General features: G+C 43.0%; 2 protein-coding genes across 2 annotated transcripts; one reads left to right on the plus strand and one right to left on the minus strand.

The window, feature by feature from the left end:
- The first annotated feature begins 966 nt into the window (after positions 1-966).
- On the plus strand, positions 967-6,105 carry LOC137359258 (uncharacterized). Its single transcript, XM_068025312.1, has 3 exons — positions 967-1,077; positions 3,007-3,132; positions 5,173-6,105. The coding sequence occupies exons 2-3, from the start codon at positions 3,035-3,037 to the stop codon at positions 5,843-5,845; spliced, it is 771 nt and encodes a 256-aa protein (XP_067881413.1). The 5' UTR covers positions 967-1,077; positions 3,007-3,034; the 3' UTR covers positions 5,846-6,105.
- Positions 6,106-9,591: 3,486 nt separating this feature from the next.
- On the minus strand, positions 9,592-11,428 carry LOC137359247 (putative uncharacterized protein DDB_G0285119). The gene is made up of 4 exons (XM_068025306.1): positions 11,145-11,428; positions 10,389-10,638; positions 10,209-10,312; positions 9,592-10,060 (listed from the first exon to the last, which is right to left on the minus strand). The coding sequence occupies exons 1-4, from the start codon at positions 11,426-11,428 to the stop codon at positions 9,592-9,594; spliced, it is 1,107 nt and encodes a 368-aa protein (XP_067881407.1).
- Between the last annotated feature and the right edge of the window lie 4,659 nt (positions 11,429-16,087).

Raw genomic sequence — 16,087 nt, forward strand, 5'->3', positions numbered from 1 at the left:
CAGAAGATGAGAGGTCTAGGTTTATGTTCCCCATGGTTTAAAACAATGAGAGGATTTCTCATTGAAACAAAGACAATTGTTAGGGTGTGGTAGATGCAAAGAGTACCTTTCCCCTGGGATAGAGAGTCCAGATCTAGGGAGTCACAATTTCAGGATAAGGCGTCGACCATTTGGGAATGAGATGAGGAGAAAACAATTCCTTACTCAGAGGGTTGTAAATCATTGGAATTCTCTACCCCTGAGAACTGTGGTTGCTCAGTCGTTGAGTACAGTTAAGACCGAGATTGATAAATCTTTGGATTCGTAGAGAAACCAGGGATATGAGGATTGGATGAGAAGGTGGAGTTGAGGTTGAGGATCAGCTGTGAGCCTATTGAATGGTGAAGCAGGCTCGATGGGCTGATTGGCCTGTTCCTGCAGCAGTTTAATGAGTTATATGCTCCCCTGCCCATCCTGTTCTCCATTGCTCTCTTGCCCTCCGCCTTTCCATTCCCCCTCCTTCTCTCACTCCTCCCTCTGCTCTGTGTATGGCCAGTGAGGGGGGTTCAGTGACAGAACCTTTCCTGAGCTCAAACGTTGAGCTTAATCTCGTTTGGTCTGGAAACCGTGAGAGCAAAGGGTTTCTCCATATCTGCTCAAATTTATCCACCAATCATCTAAAACGCCTCAATTAGATGACACTTTATTGTTTTATACTGAAGGGAATGCCAGTCTAGTTCCACCAAAATGTCCTGATCATTGAATTCCTTCTGCTCAGGTATCATTGCAGTGAACCTGAACAGCACCCCTTGCAAGGACGATGCTTTCTGTGCTCTGGTGTACAGAACTGAATGTAGTTACTCCACATGGGGTTTAGTCAGAGTTTCCCAGAATTGTGGTATATCCTTGACCCCTTTTCATCACAGCCCACTTGTGATTTAGAAAGCGTCTGGTGGATCTGCTCAGGTTTATTTTGGCAGCGGTTAATTCAACAGGAGTTGAACTTAAATCACAGTGTGTTTGTCATCCTGTCAGACAGACATTGTGAACATTAGACTGACAACTGTTTGTGTTCGAAGCAGCAGAGACTGATCGAAGGTAAAGTATAAATTATAATCACAGAGAAAATGGGTGGAAAATTTCATGGTGCCAGCTGATCGTAGATGACATTGTATAAGGACATGTAGAGAATAGTAAAATGTATTCTTGGGATGTGGGCATCGCTGGCATGGGGCAGCACTCTCTCAGTACTGACCCTCCGACAGTGCGGCACTCCCTCAGTACTGACCCTCAGACTGTGCGGCACTCCCTCAGTACTAACCCTCCAATAGTGCGGCACTCCCTCAGTACTAACCCTCCAACAGTGCAGCGCTCCCTCAGTACTAACCCTCCAACAGTGCGGCACTCCCTCAGTACTGACCCTCTGACAGTGCAGCACTCCCTCAACACTGAGCCTCCGACAGTGCAGCACTCCCTCAATACTAACCTTCCGACTGTGCGGTGGTCTCTCAGTACTGCCACTGCGACAGAGCGGCCCTCCCTCAATATTAACCTTCTGACAGTGCAGTGCTACCTTGATGCTGACACTCCAGCAGAGCGTCCCTCCCTCAATACTAACCCTCCAACAGTGCGGTGCTCCCTCATGTACTGACACTGCGACAGTGCGGCAGTCCCTGAGTATTGACCCTCTGACAGTGTGGCGTTCCCTCAGTTCTGACACTCCGACAGCACAGTGTTCCCTCAGTACTGACCCTCCGACAGTGTGGAACTCCCCCAGTACTGACCCTCTGACGGTGCAGCACTCCTTCAGTACTGACCCTCTGACAATGCAGCACTCCCTCAGTACTGACCCTCCAACAGTGCAGCACTCCCTCAGTACAGACGCTTTGACAGAGAATCACTGCCTCTGTACTAACTGTGCAGCAATCTCCTCCTGCCCCTTCAATCCTCCCATTCTCTGTAAACTCCTCCAGCACCTATGACTCTCATTATCTCTATAACTTCCTCCCGCCCTTGCAACTCTTCCTGCCTCTGTAATCTCCTCCAGGCCCTACAACACATCCTGTCTCTGTAACCTCCTCCAGCCCCTAAAACCTTTTCTATCTCTGTAACCTCGTCCAGTCCCTACAACCCTCACTTTCTCTGTACCCTCCTGCAGCCCTTATGACATTTCCTTTGTCTGTAAACTCCTCCAACATCTACAACGTTCCCTACCTTGGTAACCTCTTCCAGGCCCTGCAATGCCCCCTATCTCTGTAACCTGCTCCAACCCCTACAATCCTCCCCATCTCTGTTGCTGTAACCCTCCCTGTCGCTGTAACCTCCTCCAGCCCAATACAACCCTTGTTATCGCTGTCACGCTTACAAGAATTGCACTGATTAAACATAATGGACTAAAACTGAGGACTTATAACAACCGGACGTTACAATTGTTTTAAAAAATGGACAGTTTGCAAAACATCGCTGCTTGTGTATTCAAACATGGCCACATTGTCTGTTTAGAATGAAGAATCCCTTCAAACCGAGAGATGTCAATTACACCCATCCTACACCCATTCTCATAAATTCCAGAATAGAATGCTTTCTTCTGAAATAAAGAAGTGGTAAAGTAGTCATTGCCGGTCACTACAGGGTAGAAAATCCCTCTTTCCCAGCAGAGGTGAGAGGTAACAAACATTTACCTTAAAAGGGCAGCTCGAGAAAGAGTCTATCTCTGTCTCCCTATCTGTCACTTTTGACTGTCTCTTTCTCTCTCCCTGTCTCTCACTCTCTCTATCTCCCTGTCTCTCTCCCTCTATCTCTATCTGTCTCGCCCTCTCTCTCTGTCGCTCTCTCGCTCTCTCTCCATCTCTCTCTGTCTCCCTGTCTCTCTCTCTCTCTCTCTCTCTCAGTTTCTATCACTTGATCTCTATCTTTCTCTCTGTATCTTTGTCACCCTATTTCACTCTCTGTCACTCTCGCACTGACTGGGCTTTCAATTGGACACTCTGCCCTTTGCTGACCTCATCGCTTTGCTCTCTCTTTCAGGAATTGGAGTGTGCTGGCAGATCCCACAATGCGGACTCTCTGCTTGTTCATGTTGGTGCTGTTCTGGATCCCTGAGTCAGATGCGGCTGCACTAAATGGCAATGTCTTGGCTGAAATTGTCTCACAGTAAGTGTATTTAACGTCAGCCTTGTTAAAGCCGCTGGGAGAGCTGGTGACTGCTCCCAGTCACAGGGTTCAGCCTCACCCGCCTTGCCTGGGGTAGGCTGGAACTTAACTGGAGAATGACAGCTGGTACAGGGAATGGTCTGGAGCTGTGACAAGGGCCCAGGTCTATTATCCTGGGAGGAGTCTCCACTCTGTCACAGTGAGGAGGGGGAGCAGGGCCGAGTCCAGTGAAATTGAAAGACGATGGAACAACAGAGAGGGGAAGGTGAGAGAGAAAGGACTCAAAGTCTTAATCAATAAAATTACTCACTGACCCCACTCAGTGACTCCACTAACAGACCCCGCTCACCGACTCCACTCACTACCCCGCTCACTGACTCCGCTCACTAACCCCGAACACCGACTCCACTTACAGACCCCGCACACTGACTCCGCTCACAGACCAGGCTCACCGACTCCACTCACAGACGCCCACTCACTGACCCCACTCACTGGCCCCACTTACTGACCCCACTCACTGACCCCGCTCACTGACCACACTCACTGACCATGCTCAATGACTCCACTGACTGACCCCACTCACTGACCCCACTCACTGACCCCGCTCACTGACCACACTCACTGACCATGCTCAATGACTCCACTGACTGACCCCACGCACTGACCCCACTCACTGACTAAACTCACTGGCCCCACTCACTGACCCCGCTCAAAGATTTCACTCACTGACCCTACTCACTGACCCCGCTCACTGGCCCCGGTCAATGACTCCACTCACTGACCCCGCTCACTGACCCCACTCAGATACTCCACTGACTGACCTCACTCGCTGACCACACTCACTGACCCCACTGACTGACCCGGCTCACTGACCCCGCTCAATGACTCCACTTACTGACCCCACTCACTGACCCCACTCATTGACTCCAGTCACTGACCCCACTCATTGATCCCACTCACTGACCCCATTCATTGACTAAACTCTCTGATCCCACTCACTGACTCCACTCATCATTCCACTCACTGACCCCACTCACTGACTCCACCCACTGGCTCCATTCACTGACCCCACTCACTAATCCCACTCACTGACCCCGCTCTTGACTAGCTCACTGACCCCACTCACTGACTCAACTCACTGATCCCGCTCAATGACTCCAATCAATGACCCCCTCACTGACCCCACTCCTTTCTCGCTCGCTCCCTCTCCTCTCTCTCCTCGCTCTCTCTCTATCTCTCTCTTGCTCTCTCTCTCTGTCTGATTTTCTATTTATCTCTGACTTCCTGCCGCTATTAATCTCTCACTCTCTTTCTCCTCACTCATCTCTCTCCCCGCTCAACAGCCTGTCCATCTCTCTCTCCCCTGTCTCTCTTGCTCTATCCTTTTTCGGTTTATCACTGCCTCTGTTCCCTCTCTCTGCCTCTATTTGTAAATGTCTCCATCTTGTTCTCCCTTTTTCTGTCTCTATCTGTTTCTAAGTACCTGTCTCCAGAGCTCTGCCTCCCTCTGTCTTTGTTTCTTTCTCTCTAACTCTGTCTCTCCTGCTCCATTCTACCCTAACATCATCTGTCTCCCTCCCTCCGTCCATCTCTCCTCCTCTCTGTCCCTCTTCTTCTCTTTCTCTGTCCCTCTCTGTTCCTCCCTTGCTCTGTCTCCCTCCCGCCCATCCCTCTTTCCGTCTCTTTCTCTCTCTGTTTCATCAGAATGAGTTCATTCGGTGCCGGCCTTTCCAATGTCGGAAAATAATTACCAAAATTAGCATACAGGTCTACGGGCCAAGTCCTGGAAAATGAGATTTGAATAGATAGGTGCTTGCTGGCTGGCACAGACACGATGGGCCGAAGGGCCTGTTTCTTTGCGGTATTACTGTATGACTCTATGATTTAAACTCTCAGTTTCCCTCCTTCCACCATGAGGTATGGCCTTAAAAAGGGCAGGTTCTGGTCTGTGACCATAATCCACATCATACTGACCTGGCACAGGGAGAATTTTATTCACAATTCCTACCTTGACTCTCACTTTGTGTTTGTCCCTTCCAGATTCCGCCAAGTGCCAGACTCCGAGCCCAGTGATATGGAGGGGGGAGGACAGTTCTCCTTCCTGATGGCTTTAACTCCTGAACAATGCACCGGTGCCAATATCAATCAGAATGTACAATTCGTACCCTCATATTCAGGAGGACCAGTTATCAAGGGCAGTGTGAACTACTTTCTGAACAATCCATTAATAAACTACATCGCTGTTTACCCATACCAAGGAAGTCGGTGCTCGGAGAGTAAACTCTTACACTTCACTCAGGAGGACTGGGATTATGGGCGCAGCGATAGTGCAGCCCTTCTGCTTCAGAATATCATCAATAACAGACCCGTCTACAACCGGCTGCAGGTGGGCTGTGTCATTCTCTACACCACCTACACCCCCTGCATCCGCAGCTGCTTCAGCGACTATGAGAATTGTGAGATCCTCGGCGCGTTAGGCCAGCAACCCTTCAGCCACTCATGGGCCGGCGCGCAGATTCAGAAGTATTTTGTCTTCAGTAAATTATACCCACATGATAATAACATGAATCGGATCCCCATAGTCCGAAACAAGCTGGGAGAAGTGGCCGAGGCCGGGTTTAACATCAGAATGTGCGATGGAACCAGCGGAATTTATTGTATCGAATGCAGCTACCCTGGCTACTGTATTGAGGCTCCTTACTGGAAAAAATAGCAGATGCACGATTCCCAGGAAAACAGTACAAATCATTCCATTACTCTAGAAATCTATCCACTTCCATTTTCTTCTGTTAATAATACAGCGTTCTGCAGATCACTCTCTATAATAATCCCTCATTCTCCAGATCACTCTCTATAATAATCCCTCATTCTCCAGATCACTCTCTATAATAATTCCTCATTCTCCAGATCACTCTCTATAATAATCCCTCATTCTCCAGATCACTCTCTATAATAATCCCTCATTCTCCAGATCACTCTCTATAATAATCCCTCATTCTCCAGATCACTCTCTATAATAATCCCTCATTCTCCAGATCACTCTCTATAATAATCCCTCATTCTCCAGATCACTCTCTATAATAATCCCTCATTCTCCAGATCACTTTCTATAATAATCCCTCATTCTCCAGATCACTCTCTATAATACTCCCTCATTCTCCAGATCAATCTCTATAATAATCCCTCATTCTCCAGATCACTCTCTATAATAATCCCTCATTCTCCAGATCACTCTCTATAATAATCCCACATTCTCCAGATCACTCTCTATAATAATCCCTGATTCTCCAGATCACTCTCTATAATAATTCCTCATTCTCCAGATCACTCTCTATAATAATCCCTCATTCTCCAGATCACTCTCTATAATAATCCCTCATTCTCCAGATCACTCTCTATAATAATCCCTCATTCTCCAGATCACTTTCTATAATAATCCTCATTCTCCAGATCACTCTCGATAATAATCCCTCATTCTCCAGATCACTCTCTATAATAATCCCTCATTCTCCAGATCACTCTCTATAATAATCCCTCACTCTGCAGATCACTCTCTATAATAATCCCTCATTCTCCAGATCACTCTCTATAATAATCCCTCATTCTCCAGATCACACTCTATAATAATCCCTCACTCTGCAGATCACTCTCTATAATAATCCCTCATTCTCCAGATCACTCTCTATAATAATCCCTCATTCTCCAGATCACACTCTATAATAATCCCTCATTCTCCAGATCACTCTCTATAATAACCCCTCATTCTCCAGATCACTCTCTATAATAATCCCTCATTCTCCAGATCACACTCTATAATAATCCCTCACTCTGCAGATCACTCTCTATAATAATCCCGCATTCTCCTGATCACTCTCTATAATAATCCCTCATTCTCCAGATCACTCTCTGTAATAATCCCTCATTCTCCAGATCACTCTTTATAATAATCCCTCATTCTCCAGATCACTCTTTATAATAATCCCGCATTCTCCTGATCACTCTTTATAATAATCCCTCATTCTCCAGATCACTCTCTGTAATAATCCCTCATTCTCCTGATCACTCTTTATAATAATCCCTCAATCTCCAGATCACTCTCTATAATAATCCCTCATTCTCCAGATCACTCTCTATAATAATCCTGCATTCTCCAGATCAAACCCTATAATAATCCCTCATTCTCCAGATCAATCCGTATAACAATCCTTCATTCTCCAGATCACTCTCTATAATAATCCCTCATTCTCCATATCACTCTCTATAATAATCCCTCATTCTCCAGATCAATCCGTATAACAATCCTTCATTCTCCAGATCACTCTCTATAATAATCCCTCATTCTCCATATCACTCTCTATAATAATCCCTCATTCTCCAGATCACTCCCAGTAATAACTCTTCATTCTCCAGGTCAATCCCTGCAATGATGCAGAATAACAATGTGAAATTTTTCAAACAGTGAGCTGGATAAATGCGTTTCACTTAAAACCAAGAGCTCACTAATTCCCTAATGAGACACCGTGGATGAATAAAGACATGATGGTTATGGGGAAGGGGAGGAAGGAGTGTACACTCTGTACTTGGGCGGCAGGGGTCAGCATGACGCGAGAGAAAGTGAAGGGAAGTCAGAACCAACAGTTAGGAAGGCAGATTTGATCGAACAGTAGGGATTGAAGTTACTGATTATATAATTCATCTTGTAATTGATCTGGAAGCTGTGTTAAACACATTGCTATATGTTCTCAGTTATGCTCTATCATCTTCCTTGAATCATGGAACACTGCTGTTTATGGATCATTTCACTAATCGCTGTTGAGCTGATGAAATTGTTTGATTGGCAGTGATAATATTTTTGGACCATTGTATTGAGTCCAATGGGTTGCAACAAGGATTACTGAGTGTTTTCTCTCTGCAACTTTTAATCTTTAATAAAGCTTATCTGGGCATTAACCTGTAATCTGTTTTTATATGTCTGACTCCACTGATTCACCTGGGAATAAAGTTCCTTTTGTCTGTTTGTGCTCCCAATTAAATGACTGTTTGACACGTCAAGACTTTCTTTGCTGTTAACGTATGCTTTCTGTACACCCTGTATCTGCTCTTTTCCTCTAATTTCTCATTTTCCTTCCCACTCTGTCTCCATCTTTGGCTCTCTCTATCTCTTTCGCTCTGTTACTCTCTCCTCACATTTATCTTTCCATTTATCTGTTCCTCACTCTCAAACTCTACCTCTCCCTCACTCTCCACCTTCTATTGTCTTTGAGTTATCTTCACATCTCTCTATCACTCTCTCCATCTCTGTCCAATTGAAGAAATTCTCCATCCATTTCTCACCATCTCTTGCTCTGTCACTCTCTCCCTATCATCTATTTTCTCTCAGTCTCTACATCTCTGTATTATTCTTTCAATCTCATTTCTCTCTCTCTCTCTCTCTCTCTCTCTCTCTGTGCCCCATCACTCTCTCTTTTCTATTTCCCTCTCTATTACTTGTTCCCTAACTCTCTTGCTCTGTCTGTCCAAGTGTGGTCCTTTTAAGAGTTTGGGGCAGTTCTGGTGGTGCAGGGTCCCTTTAAGAGTTTGGAGCTGGTCCCTCCCCCACCCCGGGTGGTCACATGCCGCCCGAACCACGGCTGCACGGAGGCTGGAGGCAGCTTTCGACACCTTTGACCTCTAGACACGTGGGGCAAAGCAGCCAATCATCAGTGACGCGGAGGGCGGGAACACCGCGTCATCAGCCGCCATGTTTGCGTGATGTCATCCACCAACCGTTTATTTCTGCAAAAAGCAGCTGAAAGGAAAAGGAGAAGCGGATTCAGTTCTCGATCTCATTCGAGGAAACTTGAAAGTCTGACCGCGGGAGAATGAAAAAAAGCGGCGGTTAACGCGCCTGTGGAGATGCGCATGTGCGGAGCCTCCTCCCAGAGTGCAGCGCGGCCTGTGCCACAGATGGGGTACTTTCCCAGTTGTTGTTGCATTTGTTGGTGCTTTTCGCTTGCTGAAGATGTTGTTGAAGTTAACTGTTTTTGCTCCTGCCAAGGGTGATGTTGATGTTTTGCCCTTCAAGTTGTTGGTGCATTTGTTGGTGTTTTTCCCGAGATGTTGCTATATTTCTTGGTGTTTTTCTCCACCGACAGTTGTTTATGAATTTTCTGTGTTTCTCCTGCAGACGTTGCTTTTGAACTTGTCGGTGCTTTTCTCCTTCCAAAGTTGTTGCTGCAGTTGTTGGTGTTTCTGCCCTGCTGAAGATGTTGTTGTATTTGGTGTTTCTGCTGTGCTGAGGAGGTTTTTGTGTTTGTTGGTGTTTTTGCCCTGCAGAGCGTGCTGTTGAATTTGGTGCTTTTTTACCTGCTGAGGTTGTTGTTTTTCTTGGTTTCTCCCCTGAAATTGCTGGTGAAATTGTTGGTATTTCACCCTGGTCATGCTGTTGCATTTGCTGGTGATTCTCTCCTGTTGACGTTGTTAATGAATTTGGAGTTTTTCTTCTGATGAAGTTGTTGCTGAATTTGTTGGTGTTTTTATCCTCTTCATATTGTTGTTAAATGTGTTGGTGTTTTTTCTTCGAACGAAACTGTTGAATTTGTTGGTGTTTTCCTCCTGGTGAGGTTGTTGCTGAATTTGTTCCGCTCTTTCTTTGTTCATGTTGTTGTTGAATTTACTGGTGTTTCTTCCTGTTGAGGTTGTTGAAATTTGTGGTGTTTTTCTTCTGTTGAGGTTGTTGCTGAATTTGTTGGTGTTTGTCTCCCGTTCAGGTTGTAATTGAATTTGTTGGTGCTTCTCTCCTGTTAAGGTTGTTGTTGAATTTGTAGGTGTTTTTCTCCTGTTGAGGTTGTTGTTAAATGTGTTGGTGTTTCTTTGCTGTTGAGGTTGTTGAATTTGTTGGTGCTTCTCTCCTGCTGAGGTTCTTGTTGAATTTGTTGGTGCTCTTTCCCTGTTCAAATTGTTGTTGAATTTGTTGGTGTCCTTTCTCCACTCAAGGTGTTGTTGAATTTGATGTTATTTTTTTCCTGTTGAGGTGGTGAATTTGTTATTGTTCTTCTCCAGTTGAGGTTGCTGCTGAATTTGTTGGTGTTCTTTACCTGTTCAAGTTGTTGTTGAGTTTGTGTATTTTTCTCTGAGATTGTTGTTGAATTTGTTGTGTTCTTTCTCCACTCAAGTTGTTGTTGAATTTGTTATTTTTCTCCTATTGAAGTTGTTGTTGAGTTTGTCGGTGTTTGTCTCATGCTGAGTTTGTTACTGAATTTGTTGGTGCTTCTCGCTTGTTCAGGTTGTTGTTGAATTTGTTGCTGTTTATTTCCTGTTGATGTTGTTGTTGAATTTGTTGATTTTGTTCTCCTGCTCAGGTGGTTGTTGAATTTGTTGGTGCTCTTTCCCTGTTCAAGTTGTTGTTGAATTTGTGTGTTTTTCTCTGTTGAGGTTGTGATTGAATTTGTTGGGGTTCTGTTCAGTTTTTGTTGAATTTGTTGGCGTTCTTCTGTTGATGTTGTTGTTGAATTTGTTAGGGTTCTTCTGTTGAGTTTATTGTTGTATTTGTTGCTGTTCTTCTCCTGAAGTTGGTCTTAAATTTCTTGGTGTTTCTCTGCTGTTGAGGTTGATGTTTGATTTGTTGGTGTTCGTTCCCTATTCAAGTTGTTGTTGAATTTGTTGCTTCTCTCCTGTTAAGGTTGTTGTTGGAATTGTTGGGTTTTTCTCCTGTTGAGATTGTTATTGTATTTTTGGTGTTTGTCTCCTCTTGAGGTTGTTGTTGAATTTGTTGGTGTTTCTCTCCTGTTGAAGTTGTTGTTCAATTTGTTGGTGTTTCTCTGCTGTTGAGGTTGTTATTGCATTTGTTGGTGTTTCCCTTCTGTTGAGGTTGTTGTTGAGTTTGTTGGTTTTCTGTCCCTGTTCAACTTGTTGTTAAACATGTTGGTGCTCGTTCTCTGCCTAAAGGTGTTGTTGAATTTGTTGGTGTTCTTTCCCTGGTCAAGTTGTTGTTGAAATTGTCGGTTTTTTCCTCCTGTTGAGATTGTTATTGCATTTTTGGTGTTTCTCTCCTCTTGAGGTTGTTATTGAATTTGTTGGTGTTTCTCTCCCGTTGAGGTTGTTGAATTTGTTGGTGTTTCTCTGCTGTTAAGGTTGTTGTTGAGTTTGTTGGTGTTCTGTCTCCGTTCAAGCTGCTGTTGAAGTTGCTGTTGAATTTGTTGCTGCTCTTTCTCCGTTCAAGTTGTTCTTGAATTTGTTGGTGTTTTTCTCCTGTTGAGGTTGATGATGAATTATTTGGTGTTCTTGATTCATTATTTTGTGTTCTTTCTCCATTCATGTTGTTGTAATTGTTGGTGTTTCTCTCCTGTTGAGGTTTTTGTAATTGGTGGTGTTTTCCTGTTGTTGAGGTTGTTGTTAAATATGCTGATGTTTTTGCTCCGACTAAAGTTGTTGTTGAATGTGTTGTTCTTCCTCCTTTCAAGTTGTTGTTGAATTTGTTGGTGTTTCTCTCCTGTTGAAGCTGTTGTTGAATTTGTTGGTGTTTCTCTGCTGTTGAGGTTGTTATTGTATTTGTTGGTGTTTTCCTTCTGTTGAGGTTGTTGTTGAGTTTGTTGGTTTTCTGACCCTGTTCAACTTATTGTTAAACATGTTGGTGCTCGTTCTCTGCCTAAAGGTGTTGTTGAATTTGTTGGTGTACTTTCCCTGGTCAAGTTGTTGTTGAAATTGTCGGTTTTTTCCTCCTGTTGAGATTGTTATTGTATTTTTGGTGTTTCCCTCCTCTTGAGGTTGTTATTGAATTTGTTGGTGTTTCTCTCCCGTTGAGGTTGTTGAATTTGTTGGTGTTTCTCTGCTGTTAAGGTTGTTGTTGAATTTGTTGGTGTTCTGTCTCCGTTCAAGCTGCTGTTGAAATTACTGTTGAATTTGTTGCTGCTCTTTCTCCGTTCAAGTTGTTCTTGAATTTGTTGGTGTTTTTCTCCTGTTGAGGTAGTTGTTGCATTTGATGGTGTTTCTCTGCTGTAGAGGTTGATGATGAATTATTTGGTGTTCTTGATTCATTATTTTGTGTTCTTTCTCCATTCATGTTGTTGTAATTGTTGGTGTTTCTCTCCTGTTGAGGTTTTTGTAATTGGTGGTGTTTTCCTGCTGTTGAGGTTGTTGTTAAATATGCTGGTGTTTTTGCTCCGACTAAAGTTGTTGTTGAATGTGTTGTTCTTCCTCCCTTCAAGTTGTTGTTGAATTTGTTTGTGTTTTTCTCCTGTTGTGGTTGTTGAATTGGTTGGTGTTTCTCTGCTGTTGAGGTTGTTGTTGAATTTGTTGGTGTTTTTCTCCTGTTGCGGTTGTTATTGTATTTTTTGGCGTTTCTCCCCTGTTGAGATTGTTGTTGTATTTGTTGGTGATTTTCTCCTGTTGAGTTTGTTGTTGAATTTGTTGGTGTTTCTTTTCCGTTGAGATTGTTGAAATTGGAGTTTTTCCCCTGTTGAGGTTGTTGTTAAGTGTGTTGGTGTTTTTTCTCTGACTGAAGGTGTTGGTGATTTTTTCTGGTGTTTCTCTTCTGTTGAGGTTGCTGTTGTATTGGTTGGTGTTGTTTCCCTGTTCACGTAGTTGCTGAATTTCTTTGGTGTTTCTCTCATGTTGAGGTTGTTGTTGAATTTGTTGGTGCTTTTTCCCTGTTCCAGTTGTTGTTGAATTTGATGTTGTTTCCCTCCTCTTGGGGTTGTTGTTGAATTTGTTGTTGTTTCTCTTTGAGCTTTTGGTGCATTTGTTCGTGTTTCTCTGCTGCTGATGTTATTGAATTTGTTGCTGTTCTTTCTCCATTCAGGTTGTTGTTTAATTTGTTGGTGTTTCTCTCCTCTTAAGGTTTTTGTTGAAATTGTTGGTGTTTCTCCTTGAGGTTGTTTGTGTATTCATTGCTGCTTCTCTGCTGTTGAGGTTATCATTGAATTTGTTTTGAGTTCTTTCCCCGTTCAAGTTGTTGTGAAATTGTTGGTGTTTTACTCCTGTTGAGCTCCTTGATGAATTATTTTGTGTTCTTTCTCCATTCATGTTGTTGAATTTGTTGTTGTTCTGTCTCCGTTCAAGCTGCTGTTGAAGTTGCTGATGTTTCTCTCCTCTTGAGGTTGTTGATGAACTTGTTGGTGTTCCTTCCCTGTTCATGTTGTTGTTGAATTTGTTGGTGTTCTTTGCCTGTTGAAATTGTTGTTGAATTTGTGTGTTTTTCTCTATTGAGATTGATGTTGAATTTGTTGGTGTTCGTTCTCCACTGAAGTTGTTGTTGAATTTGTTGTTACTTTTCTCCTGTTGAGGTTGTTGTTGCATTTGTTGTTGTTCTCCTGTTGAGGTTGTTGAATTTGTTGGTGTTTCTCTCCTGTTGAAGTTATTGTTGAGTTTGTCGGTGTTTGCCTCATGTTCAGGTTGTTGAATTTGTTGGTATTTTTTCCCTGTTCATGTTGTTGTTGAAATTGTTGATGTTTCTCTCCTGTTGAGGTTGTTATTGAATCTGCTGGTGTTTCTTTCCTGTTGAGGTTGTTGTTAAATGTGTTGATGTTTTTTCTCCGACGAAAGGTGCTGTTGAATGTTTGGGTGTTTTCACCTGGAGGTTTGTGTTGTATTTGTTGTTCTTCTTCTGAAGATGCTCTTAAATTCGTTGGTGTTTCTCCCTAGTTGAGGTTATTGTTGAATGTGTTGGTGTTCTTTCTCCACTCAAGTTGTTGTTGAATTTGTTATTTTTCTCCTATTGAAGTTGTTGTTGAGTTTGTCGGTGTTTGTCTCATGCTGAGTTTTAGAATTTAGAATTTAGAACATTACAGCGCAGTACAGGCCCTTCGGCCCTCGATGTTGCGCCGACCATCTGACCTACACTATTCCATTTTCATCCATATGTCTATCCAATGACCACTTAAATGCCCTTAAAGTTGGCGAGTCTATTACTGTTGCAGGCAGGGCGTTCCACTACCCTACTACTCTCTGCGTAAAGAAACTACCTCTGACATCTGTCCTATATCTTTCACCCCTCAACTTAAAGCTATGTCCCCTCGTGTTTGCCATCATCATCCGAGGAAAAAGACTCTCACTATCCACCCTATCTAACCCTCTGATTATCTTGTATGTCTCTATTAAGTCACCTCTCCTCCTCCTTCTCTCTAACGAAAACAACCCCAAGTCCCTCAGCCTTTCCTCGTAAGACCTTCCTTCCATACCAGGCAACATCCTAGTAAATCTCCTCTGCACCCTTTCCAAAGCTTCCACATCCTTCCCCTGTCCAAGTTGTTGTTAAATGTGTTGGTGTTCTTTCTCTGACTAAAGCTGTTGTTGAATTTGTTGGTGTTTATACCTGGAGGTTGGTGAATTTGTTGGTGACTTTCTCCAATTGATGTTGTTGTTGTATTTGTTGCTGTTTTTCTCCTGAAGTTGTTTTTAAATTTGTTGGTGCTTCTCTGCTGTTGAGGTTGATGTTGGCTTTGGTGGTGTTCTTTCCCTGTTCAAGTTGTTGATGAATTTGTTCATGTTTCTTTCCTGTTAAACTTGTTGTTGAATTTGTTGCCGTTTTTCTCCTGTTGAGGTTGTTGTTGTATTTTTGGCATTTCTCTCCTCGAGGTTGTTGAATTTGTTGGTGCTTTTCTTCTGTTGAGGTTGTTATTGAATTTGTTAATGCTTTTCTCCTTTTGAGGTTGTTGTTGAATTTGTTGTTGTTTCTCTTCTGGAGTTTGTTGGTCTAATTGTTGGTGTTTCTCTACTGTTGAGGTTGTTGTTGAATTTGTTGATGTTTCTCCTTGAGGTTGCTCTTGCATTTGTTGGTTTTTCTCTGCTGTTGAAGTTGCTGTTGAATATGTTGCTGCTCTTTCTCCGTTCTAGTTGTTCTTGAATTTGTTGGTGTTTTTCTCCTGTTGAGGTAGTTGTTGCATTTGATGGTGTTTCTCTGCTGTTGAGGTTGATGATGAATTATTTGGTGTTCTTGATTCATTATTTTGTGTTCTTTCTCCATTCATGTTGTTGTAATTGTTGGTGTTTCTCTCCTGTTGAGGTTTTTGTAATTGGTGGTGTTTTCCTGCTGTTGAGGTTGTTGTTAAATGTGCTGGTGTTTTTGCTCCGACTAAAGTTGTTGTTGAATGTGTTGTTCTTCCTCCCTTCAAGTTGTTGTTGAATTTGTTTGTGTTTTTCTCCTGTTGTGGTTGTTGAATTGGTTGGTGTTTCTCTGCTGTTGAGGTTGTTGTTGAATTTGTTGATGTTTTTCTCCTGTTGCGGTTGTTATTGTATTTTTTGGCGTTTCTCCCCTGTTGAGACTATTGTTGAATTTGTTGGTGTTTTTCTCCTGTTGCGGTTGTTATTGTATTTTTTGGCGTTTCTCCCCTGTTGAGATTGTTGTTGTATTTGTTGGTGATTTTCTCCTGTTGAGTTCATTGTTGAATTTGTTGGTGTTTCTTTTCCGTTGAGATTGTTGAAATTGGAGTTTTTCCCCTGTTGAGGTTGTTGTTAAGTGTGTTAGTGTTTTTTCTCTGACTGAAGGTGTTGGTGAATTTTTCTGGTGTTTCTCTTCTGTTGAGGTTGCTGTTGTATTGGTTGGTGCTGTTTCCCTGTTCACGTTGTTGCTGAATTTTTATGGTGTTTCTCTCATGTTGAGGTTGTTGTTGAATTTGTTGGTGCTTTTCCCTGTTCAAGTTGCTGTTGAATTTGATGTTGTTTCCCTCCTCTTGAGGTTGTAGTTGAATTTGTTGTTGTTTCTCTCCTCTTAAGGTTGTTGTTGAAATTGTTGGTGTTTCTACTTGAGGTTGTTTGTGCATTCATTGGTGCTTCTCTGCTGTTGAGGTTATTGTTGAATTTGTTGGTGTTCTTTCTCCGTTCAAGTGTTGTTGAATTTGTTGCTGTTTTTCTCCTGTTGAGCTCCTTGATGAATTATTTTGTTTTCTTTCTCCATTCATGTTGTTGAATTTGCTGGTCTTTATCTCCTCTTGAAGTTTTTGAAATTGTTGGTGTTTTCCTCCTGTTCATTTTGTTGTTA

Source organism: Heterodontus francisci, unplaced genomic scaffold (assembly GCF_036365525.1).
Source record: "Heterodontus francisci isolate sHetFra1 unplaced genomic scaffold, sHetFra1.hap1 HAP1_SCAFFOLD_124, whole genome shotgun sequence".
In the NCBI taxonomy this organism is placed as follows: domain Eukaryota; kingdom Metazoa; phylum Chordata; class Chondrichthyes; order Heterodontiformes; family Heterodontidae; genus Heterodontus; species Heterodontus francisci.